At 39.0% G+C, this 16,384-nt stretch overlaps 1 protein-coding gene across 1 annotated transcript in view; it reads right to left on the bottom strand.

Moving 5' to 3' along the window:
* The window catches only part of csul (protein arginine N-methyltransferase 5), a 282,354-nt gene that overhangs the window by 226,119 nt on the left and 39,851 nt on the right, over positions 1-16,384 (bottom strand). Inside the window, exon 2 of the mRNA XM_067146159.2 lies at positions 15,393-15,511. Within this exon, the coding sequence (XP_067002260.2) occupies positions 15,393-15,511 (119 nt within the window). The remainder of the gene's footprint in view (positions 1-15,392; positions 15,512-16,384) is intronic.

Raw genomic sequence — 16,384 nt, 5'->3', positions numbered from 1 at the left:
TCATGGAGTATTATACAGTTTGCCCATGGAATAAACTTGATTGGATCACTCATTCACAAAGACTTTTCACTTTGTGAAAAGTAAAACCTAGATCATGGTGGAACAGAAAGACTTTGCAAGAATTGAAAAGTGAAAAGTGGAACAGGCCCCTAGTATTTTCTTAAAGGATTTCAAAGAACATGAAAACTGATCAAACGTTTCCCTTGATACAATGTTCCAATCCCCAATTCCCCTTCCTATAAATTAATATTGGCCCAATTTGTCCTCTTGAATTCCAACTTTATCTTCATATTATGGTCTTTTCTACCTATAAATGTTCCATTCAAGCTAATTTGTCTAATAATGTCTTTCCACGTCATCTCTCCACCGACAGCTCATAACTTACAGCTTAGACAAGTCGCCCATCTCCTTATTCCCAAAGTATTCCAATCCAAAATGCAACATTTTCGTAACAAGAACGAGCCATGCAGCTTTCCTTTGGATCTTCTCCAGTTCTCGAATCAAATAATCCTGGTGAGGGGTCCCACACTGCAATTGGGTGTGATCATCTACCAGTGACTCATATGCCCTCTCATTTAGATCCTTATTACAACCCCTAAATACCCACATAAACACATGAGGAGATCCAAAACTTTTATTTAGAACCCCATTTAAGATCATTCTTTATATTAAACCTACACTGATCCCCATGAGGTACTTTCACTCCTTCAACACAGTAATTAAAAGTGAGAGGACATTTTATCTTGGTGAAACTTACAACCTGACTTTTGACCCTGATTACCATCATACATTGTCTGCTGCCCATCTCACAACTTTCTCCATATCTTTTTTGCACTCACTCACAATCTTGTAACTTATTTCTTACTATATGCAATATAAGATCAGCAAAAAGCCCTATCCCGGATTCCAGTGTTTTGCAAATATTTATATATACAGTACTATGAAAGCATAAAGGTCCACAAATATTACTTTGTGGAACCCCTACTCTTAATACAGGATTAGCCACTCCAATTCTGTAAGTTCTATTTTCCAGAAATGTAGCCAAGCATTCAATCAGTTTTATCTAGTCCAATACCCCTTATTTCCATCACTAGTCTCCCATGACCTACCATATTAAAAGCCTTGGGTAGATCAAAAGTGATACAGTCTATTTGACCTCTTGAATCCTATAAGTTGAGCCTCACTGGAATCTGAACTGTCTTGTATCAAACCAGTTAGTAATTTAGTAAACATGTCAAATTTAATCAGATATAATGTTTTCCCAGGCCTTAAACGCAACACCCGTCAAGCTACTAGCCAGCAATTATCTGCTTAATCACTCTTTCCACTGTATACTGGAGCTGCAATAGCAACCCTCCATTCATTTGGAGTAGTTCCTTCATGCAAACAGCAATTAAAAAAATAATACATCAGATATGGTACTATATAACCCATTGCATACCCTTTAGTACAAGTACGATTTGCTCCAGCGTGCACAGTGTCTTTCCTATGGATGAATTCCCAAACTGTTCACCACGCCTGAGAAGGAGATGGCATGGTATGCCATTGCATGTTTTGTTCCCTGAGCTCGTCCTTTGTTTTGAGTTATAACTTATATAAATTTCATTTTCAGTTTCGTATTGAAAATTAACAACCATCTGAACCACTCAGCTCGGAAAGAGAGACTGGAAAACATTTTCTCTAAATCCCTTGGACCTTGTTTTAACAAAGAATTTGTATAGATGTCAATATGGAACTTGCAATTACTACTGAAGTCGTGGTGGAGGGGAAGCAGAGGCAGTTGGAGGAGAGAAAGCAGCTTGCTTGTGGCCTGTTGTTGGGAATTTGTTAGCTTGTGAATGGGAATTTATGTTCATTAATTTGTCAAAGAAGATATTGCTTTTATTTCATTCAGATTGTGGTTGGGGTTATTCTTTCGGTCAAGATACATGTGCAAATTTTCAAGGATATTCAGGAAAGTTCCCATGTTGGCCACATGGACAATTTCCAAATCTTGATTTGTGGTGTAAAACGTATGATTATTTTTGCTCATATGTTCGTTCACAGCAGAAAATCTCTAATATCTGCCAGCAATTACAGTTTCTTTGTAATGCATGGAGAAATTCCTAGTTTAACCATGATTTGTGTCACACAATGATTGCTACAAATATTCCACAGAACAGAATAACCGACCCTCATTTCTGTAGCTTTCTTGAGAAGTATTGCAACAAGACTATTCCTCAAGAGTATACAGTTCGGAAAGCGTAGTTGCACAAACATTACAATTCAGTGAAGGAAGATATCAAAACTGAGTTACTTGACTGTCTGATTTAGAGAGTTGTAGATGAAACTATGGATGCATGTGGTAGATACGTAGCAAACACGTTGGTCAGAAAGCTGAGCGGTGATGGACCACGTACCCCATATCTTATCTCTTGCAAAGTGTTAAAAAGGGCAAATCGTTTTAAAATCACTCGCTTAGTCAGTGATTCAATACGCCTGTTCTGGCCTTCGGTTTGGCATGACAGTCAGTTCCAGGTATTTCTGAGTGATTATGCCAGCTACATGTTAAAAGCCAGTGCAGCATTGAAGATATTTTATCCTAATTTGATTTACTCAACGTGACCAGCTCATGATCTTAACAGAGTTGAAGAAGAAATAAGGGCACAATTTCCCAAAGTGAAGAAATAACCACTATTAAGAAAGTGTGGAAGCACCTCTCCGGACAGACAGGAATTGCCTACCAGAAGTTTCTCTTCCTCCAGAGCCAATTCTTACGTGCTAGAGAACTTGGATTGAAGCTGCACATTTTTATAGTCACCACTTTGATAGAGTGAAGTGTGTGATTGAAGGACTTGATGTTAGTGATGCAAGTGCTATTGAGGAGACGAAAATGGCTTTATGCAATGAAACGGTTCAAAGCGGACTGGCGCTTATCAAGACACACTTCCATATGATGTCAGAATCAATCAAGAAGCCAGAAACACGTGTGTTGTGTCTTAGTGAATCACTGGAGATTAGGGAGAAAGTGAAGTGTGAACTGGAAGGTATCCCAGAGAAGTTCAGACTACATCTGCAAACAAAATATTGTGATGTCCTCAAACTAAATCCGGCCTACGACATAATGGTAGCTCTAAACAAATATTTGGTTGCTACTGATAATGCAGATTTCTTTTTTGCTAGGGGCTTTACGTCGCTCCAACACAGATAAGTCTTACGGTGACGATGGGATAGGAAAGGCCTAGGAGATGGAAGTGGCCGTGGCCTGAAGTAAGGTACAGCCCCAGCATTTGCCTAGTGTGAAAATGGGAAACCACGGAAAACCATCTTCAGGGCTGCCGACAGTGAGATTCGAACCACTATCTCCCGGATTCAAGCTCACAGCCGTGCGCCTCTAACTGCACGGCCAACTCGCCCAGTATAATCCAGATCTACCAGAATGTTTAACACCTACACTCACTCCAGAATTCAAGTACTGTTCTGTTACATCCCTGCATGTAGACAGATCATTTTCCACGTCTCAACAGAACCTCGTTAATTCGAAGTTGTTGGGACACAAAAATCGGACTTCGAATTACGTGATTTTGAATTAACTGCCAACACGTACTTCAGAAATGCCAACCCTTGCGGCATCACAATGTATTCTAAGACCCGTTACTGCATGCAATTAACCTTGATTCACAGTTCAAAGCTCTCAAATGCCATGGAGAAAAACGAATTCCAAAATGTATACAACAAGGTGCACTTACAGTTTTCAAATAATGCACTTGGATAACTCACCGGCAAACATAACCTCATGCAATAAAATCAAAAGAAAGAAAACATGATTCAAAGATGAGGAGAAATCTATACTGGCTCCCCTGTGCAAGTGCTTTATTTATTGGATTACTGTACTGTATGCATTTTAGATGCCTTATACTTGCACGGAAAGTACCCAATGCCCTTAAAACATCGCGGCTTATCGAACTTTCCTATGACGAGGGGAGAAAATCTCTCACTTCCGTCCACAGTACAACAGTAAAGTGACTATACTTGTACGATTTCCTACCATGGCACTTCTAAGACCCATTAATGCATGCAATCACCTTGATTGTCAGTTTTAACTTTCCAATGCCATGGAAAACACCATTTCAGAAATGTATCCAACAAGATTCATTTACATTATTCAAATAATGCACTTGGATAAAACAATGGCAAACATAACCTCACGCAACGAAAGGAAGAAAAACACGATTTAAAGACAAGGAAAAATAATGCTCGCTCTCCTGTGCAAATGCTTTATCTTTTAGATTACTGTACTGTTTGCATTTTTAGATGCCTTGTAGGCCTACTTGTATGGAAAGTGCCCGAAGCCTTTAAAACATTGTGGCTTTTCAAACTTTCGTATGACAGGGGAAGGAAGTCTCTCGCGTCTATGTGCACTGCATAGCAACACAGTACATTTCCCAGCTGGCAATTCTCTGCTTTAAAACCATAAGTCTGTTTGGCCTCAGCAATAAAAGAAATTAAAACAAATAACGTAGTTTCATCAGCATTGACAATACTGTTTGGTGCGTACGAATTGATTATAGGCTATAAGCCACACTTTTTCGCCAACTGTCGGCATCGCCAGTATTCGCGGATTCTACCTCTCCGCACACTGCCTGCTACACAATATTGTAGCATTCCTTGCAACGCCGAATACAAAATGATCACGATTCCGCTCGAACCACCCCGGTGAAAGTTAAACGGGGCTTATGGCTCCAATCTCTAGCTAGTTTCAGGTAGTTCCCGTCGGCGATTTTACACGGCGCTGGAGGTCATTCACGTGTAGATAGTTGTAAACAGGTTCTGTAGATGGCATGCAAGTAGGCATGAAAAGAGCGATATTAATAATTAAAGGCAGTTTGCCTCGAAGTGAAGCATTTCAAGTCTAACCTCAATCAGTGGGCCCTTCTGACAAAGAATTAGTCGTATCACGTCAAGTATTATGGAGATAATATTGCTGGATTGCAATGAATCCGACTTTACCCAATCGATTAAACTTGTTCGAACTTGATAGTTCCCATGATGCTACAGTATTTGTGTTATTTGAATTCCAAGTGCCCATGTGCTTGTGCTGTAAAACTTTGTTCCTTGTGCTTTATTAGAAATATATCTTTGCCAGTCCTCCTGAAATCCTGTATTTCCTGTTTGACTACACCTCAGGAGCTGAAAGCTGAATGGTCCTATTAATGTAGTTCTATATATTTTCTGTCTCGGTGCATTTAATTCTGTTATTTTTATTTTCATGGGGTACTTGGATCTTTATGTGATAGCCCATTCTCTTGCATATGGCTGCATATGGTGTGCTCTGCTGTCTTGCTTTTGAAGGGATTTCTTATTTGTTATAATATCAGCTTAGTGTTAACGTGTCAATCATTCATTAGAAGTTAAAGCTGCTTTGAGGTGTGAGGTTATGTTCTCAGCAACATATTATACCTTACGAACTAGGGGTATCGGATCATTATTTACAACATAGTAAGTACTTGGAAATAAAAATATATGAATTACAATGTATCGGACATGGAAGTAGTAGAACTGCATCATAATCGTTGGAGAGGGGTGGGGGCGAGCTGTAAGCATAACCGGATGTGCGTCACTGCGGCGGATGTTACTTCTCCACGCTATCTGTTGATAATAACAGTAAGGTATTGCACAAAATGCACACTGTGGCGCTATCTCTGATTGGGGACTGATACTACTAGTGCCTAGTGGCTTGGTACCGAAATTCATCATTGAGTTACATCTCTGTTCTATTCTATCCTCTTTGGCACGAACACAGCAGATGGGAAACACACTGTCGACACGCCAAAGTAGGTGAAAGTGCGCAAAGTTACTCCTTCACGTTCTGGAAGACGCATTCTTTCATGACACAGAGAAATTTTAAATTTAAATGACTCTGTAAAATACAAATTTTTTCAAAATGTAAAGGCAGTTTCGAATTAAAAGTCTGAATTTCGGTAACGGGCCGACATTGTTCTTCGAATTGCGAATTATCCGTATTTCGAATTAAACGATTTAAATAACATGCAAAGCCGTACCTAATGTTTCCGGGAACGAGAGCTGCTTCGAATTAGGTGAGATTTTGAATTAACCGATTTCGAATTATCGAGGTTCTACTGTACTAATATATAAAGAGGTAAACTTTGTTTGTATGTAATGGCTAATCTCAGGAACTACTGGAACGATTCTAAAAATTCCTTTACTAATGTAAATATATATTATCCCTGAGGGACATGGACTGTATTTTATTTTCAAAACGATTCGAGCGGTGGGGGGGGGGGGGGGCGACGGGGTAGAGATATAAAAATAATAAGCTAATATAGGCGAAAGACCGAATTTGTTGTACAAGGACGAGTCAAAGCTCATTTTAAGTCCCTTGATGCAAAGAAAAAAACTCGGTAAGCCCTATGGGCCCGAAAACCATGTTTTAAGGCCCTAAAACCAACCATTATGGAGATATTGGCACCACACTACCCCTCCTCTTGTCGTCGGCCACTACTCGTATCCGAGTGCATGTTTTTCACTTGCAATTAATGTACAGTCCGTTTTGTGTAAATGACGTCAATGACTCATCAGGCCAATTCTTGCATAGAACATGCGATCACATTTGGCACACCTGAGAGAAGGGGGTGGACGTGGTTGAGTTTGTCTGAGTTTTCTTCTAAGACGAGCCTCTGTTTGCAGTCTTCGACGCTCAGTTTCAAACGGCAATACAGCTGTGGATGTGACTGCGCGCCAGTGAGGGTGATCTTCAGCAAGTGTGTGCCTTCAATATTTGTGCTCTTCAATGATTTTTTTTTAGCTGATCCTTGTAGCGTTTCAGAGGTGCACCACGTGGCCTCCTGCCAGAACCGAGTTCACTGTATAGTATCTGTCGAGGTAGCCTATTGTCATCCATGCGCTGGATATGACCAATCCATCTAAGCTGGTGACCTATGATGGAAGCTTGGAGACATAATTTTCCCATTTGATTTCATAACGATCCTAAGCTTCTGCCGGTGAAAAAGTTCCAATTTCTTGATGTCGCAGTATAGAGTCCATGTTTTACATCCATACAATAAAGTGGGACCCCTGCTCTATAATTGGAAAAAGAAATGAACTGCCGTAACAACGGCGTCAGCTCCAGGATTCTACAGCAGCGAAATTATGCATGTACATTTGGGCATAGCTGCCAACCAAATTTGGTACACATGACTTACTATTTGGAAAAAATATACTGTTGTGCAGGGAAAGGAGGAAAGGGAAAGGCAGGGAAGGAAAGGAGGTGAAATATAAAAATAATAGAAAATAACCTACATTAATGTAGAATCCATAGTTTTTGGGGTCGCTGAGGTGAATAGTCACACTCCAGATATAATTTAAGTCCAAGATCAACCCCATTGGCTTCGCGGTGAGAAGGGGCGGAAAAGAATATGTCCAAAATAAAGAAATGAAATTTTGGGGATACACTTATATTACAAAGCCACCGTGGCTCAGGCGGCAGCACGCCGGCCTCTCACCACTGGATTCTGTAGTTCAAATCCCGGTCACTCCATATGAGATTTGTGCTGGACAAAGCGGAGACGGGATAAGTTTTTCTCCGGGTACTTCTGTTTTTCCTCATATTTCATTCCAGCAACACTCTCCAATATCATTTCATTTCATCTGTCAGTCATTAATCATTGTCCCAGGAGTGCGACAGGCTTCGGCAGCCGGCACAATTCCCATCCTCGCCGCTAGATGGAGGCTTCATTCATTCCATTCCTGACCCAGTCGGATGGTTGGAAACAGGCTGTAAGTGCTCACTAAGGAAGGATTTTTGGATATTACGTCGGGAAGGGGATGAAATAGCAGGTAAATTTTTAAAATGGGTATATTTCAAAACTTAACAGTTTAAAGACATAAAAATTGGTATTTGGAATCCCCTTTAAAAATGAATAAATACTTACTTTTGGTTTTGGAAAATCCAAATATGGGGGTTAAAAATAAGTGAAGAGGGGGTTGAATCCTTTCCACGAGGATACTTATATCTCAAAAACTGAAGAACTAATACATGTGAAAATTGGTACATTGTAACTCCTTGAAAAATAAAGCAGCATGTATAACACTTAATGGGGATTTGAAAGAAGTGAAAAAGGGGGTGAATTTTTGAAATGAGTATATCTCAAACATTTAACATGTGACAGACATGAAAACTGATACTTGGTTTCTCCTTTAAAAATAAAGAAATTCATATCTTTTGTTTTCGGAAATCCTCTTAAAGAGGGAGAAAACGAACTGGAAAAATGGATACATCCCTTAATTGGGATACTTATAACTAAAAAACCGATTAAGTTACAGATGTGAAAATTGGTATTTGGAATCTCCTTTAAAAACAAAGAAATACATACTTTTTTGTTTTTGGAAAACACAATTAAGGGGTGAAAAGAATTGAAAAAGTGAGTACATTTTTAAAATGAGTATATTTAAAACATGTAACATATTCCAGACATTAAAATTGATATTTGCGTTCTTCTTTAAAAAGAAACGTGCATTTTTTTTCTCCATAAAATCCACTTAAGGGGCTGATAAGGACTGAAAAAGGGGTTTAATCCTCTAATTGGGATACTGATCTCAAAAAATAGATTGGTATATGGAATCTCCTTTAAAAATAAAGAAACATGTATTTTTTTGTTTTCGGAAAATCTATTTAAGGGAGTCAAAAAGACCCAAAAAAAACGTTGAATAATTTTTATGAGGATACTAATATCTCAAAACTGAAGATGTTACAGACATGAAAACTGATACTTGGATCTCCTTTAGAAATAAAGAAACAGTATTTTTCATTTTCGGAAAATCGACTTAAGAGAGGGTGTGGGGTCAAATAAGTGAAAAATGGAGTTAAATTTTGTTTATGAGGATACTTATATTTAAAAAACTGAAGTGTTACAGACGTGAATATTGGTAATATTCGAATCTTCTTGAAAAATAAAATAAACATATTTTTTTCGATTTTTTATTGCATTCACAGTTCTATGTCCCATGTTCCGGAGTTAGCTCTGAAACTCAATTTTTCGGTAGTTTTTATACTTTAGGAATTTTCATATAATGTCTTAGTGTAGTACCGACGAACGATTACTTTGATCATATTACGAAATCCATGCAAGCTAAGCCGCGGGTAACAGATAGTTGAAGCTAATTTTAACAAATGTCACAGATTTATATCATATGGTGGTGGTGATTTTTGTTTTAAGAGAACGTACAACTCGGTAATCATCCTCTCTGAACAAATTAGTGGAAAAGAAATTTAGAATAAAACAAAATTATATATTCAACAAAGAAATTTGGAAACGCAGTACAAAATAAAACAAAAAAATTATTGAATTAAGCCGAAAAATTACTAACGAATGAAAGGGAACGTGTGTTCCCTGAGCAGCAGTACACTTGTAATTTACATACCCTTGATTAATCCACTGTCGCACATAAAGCAGATGACGAGATCAGCAGTAGTCGCGTCATTGGCTAGTATGCGTTCAAGTGTTTCCTGCAGGCTGAGGCTTCGTCTTAGACCAGAGAGATCGGCACACTCTGTGAGGATGTGGGCCACGGTGAAGTTGGCATCACAAGAACACACTAGGGAGTCTTCTCTCTTTAGGAGATAAGAGTGTGTAGATCGTAAATGATCTATCCTCACAATACTATGGCCTCTCTCCCTGAATGCCGGAAAGAGGACCGCCACACGGTAGTTGAAAACTTTGAGAAGACTGTTGTAGTGTACTGCAAAGCAAATCTTGAACAGGAAATAATAGGGTGTGCAGTGTAAAATGAAAGAGGAACGTGTATTTGTGTGTGTTTCTTCTTCTTAATGTGCCATCTTCTACTGAAGGTTGGCGGTCAACATGGCGATCTTGAATTTGGATGCAGCGACCCGGAACAGAGACATGATGTCCAACCCATGCCAGACTACGAGGTTCTTCATCTATAGAGTTTGTCGTCTACCAGGACTCCTACGTCCTTCTACTCTTCCTTGTAAACAAACTACAGGATTCTGTACTTATCATTCCGCATTATACGGCTGAAGTATTCCAGCTTCCACCTTTTAAGGGTCAGCATGACTTCAGTCTTCTTTCCAGGTCAATCCAACACCTCGGAATTCCAGATTCTGCCTGTCCATGAAATGCGAAGCATCCGTCTGTACACTCACAATTCGAATGCTTCCAGTCTTTTACAGAGGGCTTGAGTAAGTGTCCAGCCTTCCATTCCATAAAGTAACATGGGAAAGATGCAGGCACGGACCAGACGGAGCCTTAGGTGTAGTTGTAGGTTGCGGTTGTTGAGCAGTTTCTTCATCTGCATGAAGATGCTTCTCGCATGTTCAATGCGGACCCATATTTCTTAGCTGCAGTCCCATTTCTGGTTGAGGTAACATCCTAGATACTGCTATTGGTGAATCCTAGCAATGGGTTCACTGTCGAGAGTGAGCTGAACGTGGACGTCTTGCCGTTTACTTACGACCATGAACTGGGTTTTCTTAATGTTTATCTTCAGTCCTCTGTTGTTGCAAGCAACGTTCACTTTGTCTAATAATACTTGAAGGTCTTCTGCGTTGTCTGCTAGCAATACCATGTCGTCAGCATAACGGAGGTCATTTAGACGTTCCCCGTTGATAATGATGCCTATAGCATCTGAGTAAATGTTGAAGAGTGGAAGTGATAATACGCAGCCTTGTCGAACGCCACGGCAGATGTCTATTTCTTCTGACAGGTTTTCCTCAATCTTGACTGCTGCTTTGTGACCCTAGTACAAGCTGGCAATAATCTGAATATCTCGGTCGTCAAGTCCGATGTTCTGCAGAATTTCCATCAACTTCCCAGGCTGAACTTTGTCAATACAGAAAAGTGCATCTCTATTCCGAAGACGATTCCTGAACCCGAACTGTGTTTCAGTTATCACTTCTTCACACTTAGCACGGATTCTGCAATTCTTCATTCTTTAAGAATATCTTGAGGATATGGCTCATCAGACTGATGGTTCTGTGCTCTTCGCATCATCTGACATTTGCCTTTTTGGGGAGAGTGATAAAAGTGGACCTAAGCCAGTCTTCTGGGATTATTCCAGTTGAGTAGATTTTGTTGAATAGCTCTGTCAGAATACTGATACCATTGTCATCCAGGAGTGTGAGAACTTCATCACTTCACACTTCATCAGGTCCAGGGGCCTTTCCATTCTACGTTTGGCAGATGACACACCTCGTCCTTCAAAATGGCAGGACCTGTGTTCGCCTCGTTCACACCAGGTTTGTTAGGTCTATCATCACTGAACAGTTCTTCTATATATGACTTTCAGACCCTGAGTTTGTCAGTGATGTCAGTCACAATGCAGTTGTTCTTATCCACCAAAACATGATGCCCTCTATTACGATATAACCCAAGGCACTCCTTTATTTTATTGTGTAGATTAAAAGTGTCATTCCATTGCTGCAGTATTTCTACCTCTTGACATCTTTGTCATCCACTGTTCTTTTGCAGCCACAATCTCCCTCTTAATTTCTTTGTGCACTTGGTTGTATGTATTTATCTCTCGGTTTTTTCTATTTCTGCTGCTCATCCATGAGTTCCAGTATCTCATAGGTCATCCACGGCTGTTTATCTTTTTATCACGTGTTAAATGTTGTTTCCCCGTGCCAGTTAGAGTCTGTTTCATTTCTGTACACAAGACTTCTATACCTGTATCAACGTTCTTCATTTTATTAAAACCTTTAGATACGTCATGCTGAATCCTCTTACAAATCTCTTCATTCTTGATCTTGCTGATGTCTATCCTCACCGGTCTCATGGTCTTACGAACTGTCTTGAAGCACAGTTGGATGCATGCCACCACAGGGTTATGATCTGATCCAGGGTAGGTTTTAACCAATTTGAAACTGTTGCGGAAGCGCTGGTTCACCAGAATGAAATCAATCTGGGTTCAGACGATGTGTTCTGCGGTATCTTGAGGTGACTTCTAGGTGTAGAATCACCTGGGTGGTAGTTTGAACCAAGTATTAAGCACGACAAGATGTTCTTCCTGGCTGAACTGCACTAGCCGACCGCCCCTCTCGTTTCTAAAGCCCAAACCAAATGGTCCGACCTTGTTACTGACTCTGCCTTTTCCAATCTTTGCATTGAAGTCTCTGAGAATGATGTTCATCTCATGTTTTTTGAGATGCCCAACACTGCCCGTACAATTACACCCACAGACAACACCCTCACAGAGTAGCTCACTCCCGTGGTGTGTAGACATGACTGTAGAATTCCCCCATCTCAGCAGTCTTTGTCAGCTGTGGGTGCGTACACTTTTATGATGTTGACATTGGCCTGGGGCTGCAGTAGGGTGTGTGTGTGTGTGTTTATTCACTTTTAAGGGATATTTTTTACACATTTTTCTTACAATTTTACTAATTATGATTTATCATGTGTATTGATTAACACACTGTTGCCCAGTTTCTTCAATTCTGTGTTAAATTTTACTTTAAAAAGTTAACAATTATTATTATTTTAACACTTTGGTTAAAAGTCCCTTGTTTCACGAACACATTTCCAATATTTGTTACGAAACAACTGTTAAAGACAAATTAATTTTTCGTCCAATTTCTGGAGGAGTTTGGCAATAAGCATCATTTGTTTCTTTAGATAAGCGCTCAGAGCGGTATTTTGGAATTGTGCATTGTCACACATGGTCGACATTATTATAGGTTATGGTTAGCAGAGACTGCTAAGATGTAAACATGTGCAGTAAGAGACAAGAAAAGCGTTATTGTAATGAACAGCAGACAAACGTTATTTTAGATTTAATTTGAAGGTATGCGAGTGTGCCTGAAATATAAAAGAACGGATGGTTATACCATAACATTCAATATATTCTTTTGCGAGTGCAATCTAAGGTTCCTACAACAGCGGGAAATGTGATAATTGATGTAATACTTCAATAGTTTACACGTATTCTTTAACTACAGGGAAAATAATGCAACACCTTGCCAATGCTGCAAAGGCACAATTGTGCAAACTCTTGTCTGGCACTGACGAACATAATTGCCAACAAATATATGAAAAGAGCCTGAAGCATAATATCTAAGAACTATAAGCAACTGCTGCACTGGTGACACTGATAAGTTTCAATCTGTGGGAGACTCTAGCCTTTTCATTTTTGTCTAGGCATCATCATCATCATTTCCCATTATCCAGCTGTAATCAGGTAGGGGCAAACGTGGTTCCTTTCCACTTTCTTTGGTCTTTCCACCACTCCTCCTCCAACACTGTGTCCCAGTTCAGGTTTCTTTCTCTAATACTGCATTCGATTGTGTCCTTCCATCTCAATTATGGTCGTCCACGGCCTCTCCTTCCTTGCATTTGCATCACCTTTTTTGGCATTCTTTCATCACTCAATTGCGTTATGTGGCCAAACCATATTAATCAGCTCTTCTATATTCAATCATTAATTTTTTCCACTCCAATTTCTTCCTGGATTTTCTCATTCCTTATTTTGTCTCATACTCTAGTACCTTGTTCAATATGGCTTTGCTAATTAGGTATCCTTGTAGAAAACTTTTTCTTGACAACTCTAAAAATAGTTTTCATAGCATGGGTCATCCTTTGCCTTCTTTGGTTTATAGATAGTCTCCAGATAGCACCAAAGCTTAAAACTTATGTCATCTAGATGTTACCATTTTGAAATTTTAACAGCTGTGAAGAGATTTAACACAAGGCCGGTGCCATGTTAATTTATCACAAGTATTAACAATTGATTAATTTTTGATGAAATGAACATTTGTGTCCATTTAACAGATATTCATTCAAGAAATTGTGCCTGTATCTTATCTCAGAGACATGTGCATATGTTTGAACAGTGTTAAATGATAGATTGATACATCTCATAAACTAGGCATGGTTTGTATGTATCTAATGAAACAGCCACAGTTGTAAGTAGAGTATGATTTTTGCTTTTCATTCAATTGTTTATTCATAATCATTATTTTATGTATTGGTGTGAGTCTAGTAAAGGAAGCTTATGTTTGAATTTCATAAGTGTTTAATAGCGTAATTCACCACTTTTTGCAGCATAGTTGCATGCTTATGTTGGTGATTTATACAGCATGTAAATCTGATCTCTATAATCACACTAAACAACAATCACAGCACAAATAAGTGAAGGACTTCAATGAATATAACAGCACATCACAGGCCACCTGTTACAACAAATGAGAGTATCATTTCACTGAAGACTACAGTCAACAGAATTCAATTCTTTCAGAAATATAATAATAAAAATGTAAAAATAATAATAATAATAATAATAATAATAATAATAATAATAATAATAATAATAATAATAATAATAATAATATTTAAGGCATAGAGAAACAGGAGAGGAAAATATTGAGGAAAATCTTTGGTCCAATCTGTTCAGAGGGAATCTGGATGAAACTGGGATTCTCAAACTTGCTCTCTCAATGAAAGTCAAGAACAACAGGCTTAGTGAAATAGAAAAAGACCTTCAGGAAAATGGCATCCCACAGGAAATTGTTCAAGATAGACTCCAATTCAAAAAGCAGTCAACAACCATCATTTTGCAGAGAAAAAGAATACCAGTACCGGGACACAGATAGGCCTTATGGGGACGATTGTACAGGAAAGGCCTAGGAGTGGAAGGAATCAGGCGTGATGTGAAAATGGGAAACCACGGAAGACCATCTTCAGGCATATGGAGGACTGAAGAACGGAGGAAAATATCCAGTGCCCAGATGAAGAGATTTTGGGATTTTAAAAAATCAACATCAGCTAAATAAGTTCTACTACCCTCCACAGATGGCATAACGCTGCAAAATTTTTTTTTTAAATATCTTATGGTCTCAGCTATTGTGGTGCAGGCTTTCTGAATTGGTGCCATTCAGGAGCCTGGCTAACAATTACAACATTCTGATTGTGCTACTATCTAGCAACAAAAGCAGAATTCTACTGAAACAGATACTATCCCCGAGGTAACACCAAGTGTGTTACCAGAGATCCTTAACATGTTAACGATGACATGGAGTGCCAAGATATTTGACCGTCGTTCAAAAATTTGACTACCTCAGCCGGGATCGAACCTAATAAGTTGGGATCATGAGTTGGACACACTACCACGGATCTGCATAGGCAGCTATTACAACTGTTATGGTCAGTCATTTTAAATGAGCAGAGGCAGCAGTTTGTCCCATTTCACATGGCATAAACCCAAAAAATATCACGTCTAACATCATATGAATCAGTCAAAAAATCTCAGAATTAACAAGGTTATATCAATGAGGTTTTACTGTACCAAGCACCCATATTAGGTAACTACATTCAAATCAAAGCAACCAATAATAAAACAGTTAAGGAGTTGCAATCAATTATTATATGAACTTAACATACCTGAACTTGAAAGAATCAGATCTGATCGTGTGAATGCTCCAGATCTATCCTTACATTTCCCACTAATAAGTTCCCTTTTAAAACGTGGGTGCACAATTGGCAAACATGTAAAATCATACCTGGAACAGAAAGATTTATCAAACAGACTGAAATAAAAGCAATGTCTTCTATCAACAGTCATGATCATGAAAATGTTCTGCAAAGAAAGATGAGGTACAGAGAAAGGTAAAAGAAAACCCTTTGAGTGGTAGAATTCATATTCTCTGATATAACAACCAGAGACCAAAAATTAGCATAAACATGTGGCTGGAATAAAAACTAACGTATGTATAACAAATACTTAACTTCAGCTATATTTTAACGCTATTACTGACGAGTATATCTCTGCCATATATCTGTTCTTTTCTTTGGTTATGTTAAATAACTTCTATCTTAATTTTTCTCAATTATATCTTCTTGAAAGAGGAGCGATCTCAGTGCTATATGTAGGGTGGATAAGTGCTTGCAATAACCTGCTCACATCTCAAGAACAAATATTTTAACGTTTGATGGGACAGAGAGAGAGCACATTTTATAATCATATACAACTCGCTTTATGTCGCACCGACACAGATAGGTCTTATGGCGACGATTGTATAGGAAAGGCCTAGGAGTGGAAGGAATCGGCTGTGATGTGAAAATGGGAAACCACGGAAGACCATCTTCAGGGCTGCCGACAGTGGGGCTCAAACCCACTATCTCCAGGATACAAGCTCACAGCTACGCGCCCCTAGCCGCACGGCCAACTCACCCAGTCATTTCATAATCAGAACATACAGAGAGAGCAGAGGCTGTCTCATAATAATGCACATACCACGCAGCTATCTGAACAAGAAAGCGAGGCTGAAAAGAAGGAAAGATGAACACAAGACAGAGAGCACTATACTCAACTTGGAGAGCAGGAGGTTGAAGTCAAAAGAGAGGAAAGATTAACTAGAAATAGGACACACCAC

Source organism: Anabrus simplex, chromosome 4 (assembly GCF_040414725.1).
Source record: "Anabrus simplex isolate iqAnaSimp1 chromosome 4, ASM4041472v1, whole genome shotgun sequence".
NCBI classification, from domain to species: domain Eukaryota; kingdom Metazoa; phylum Arthropoda; class Insecta; order Orthoptera; family Tettigoniidae; genus Anabrus; species Anabrus simplex.
The sequence above is the reverse complement of the archived record's forward strand: the minus strand, read 5'-3'. Positions and strand labels throughout refer to the sequence as shown.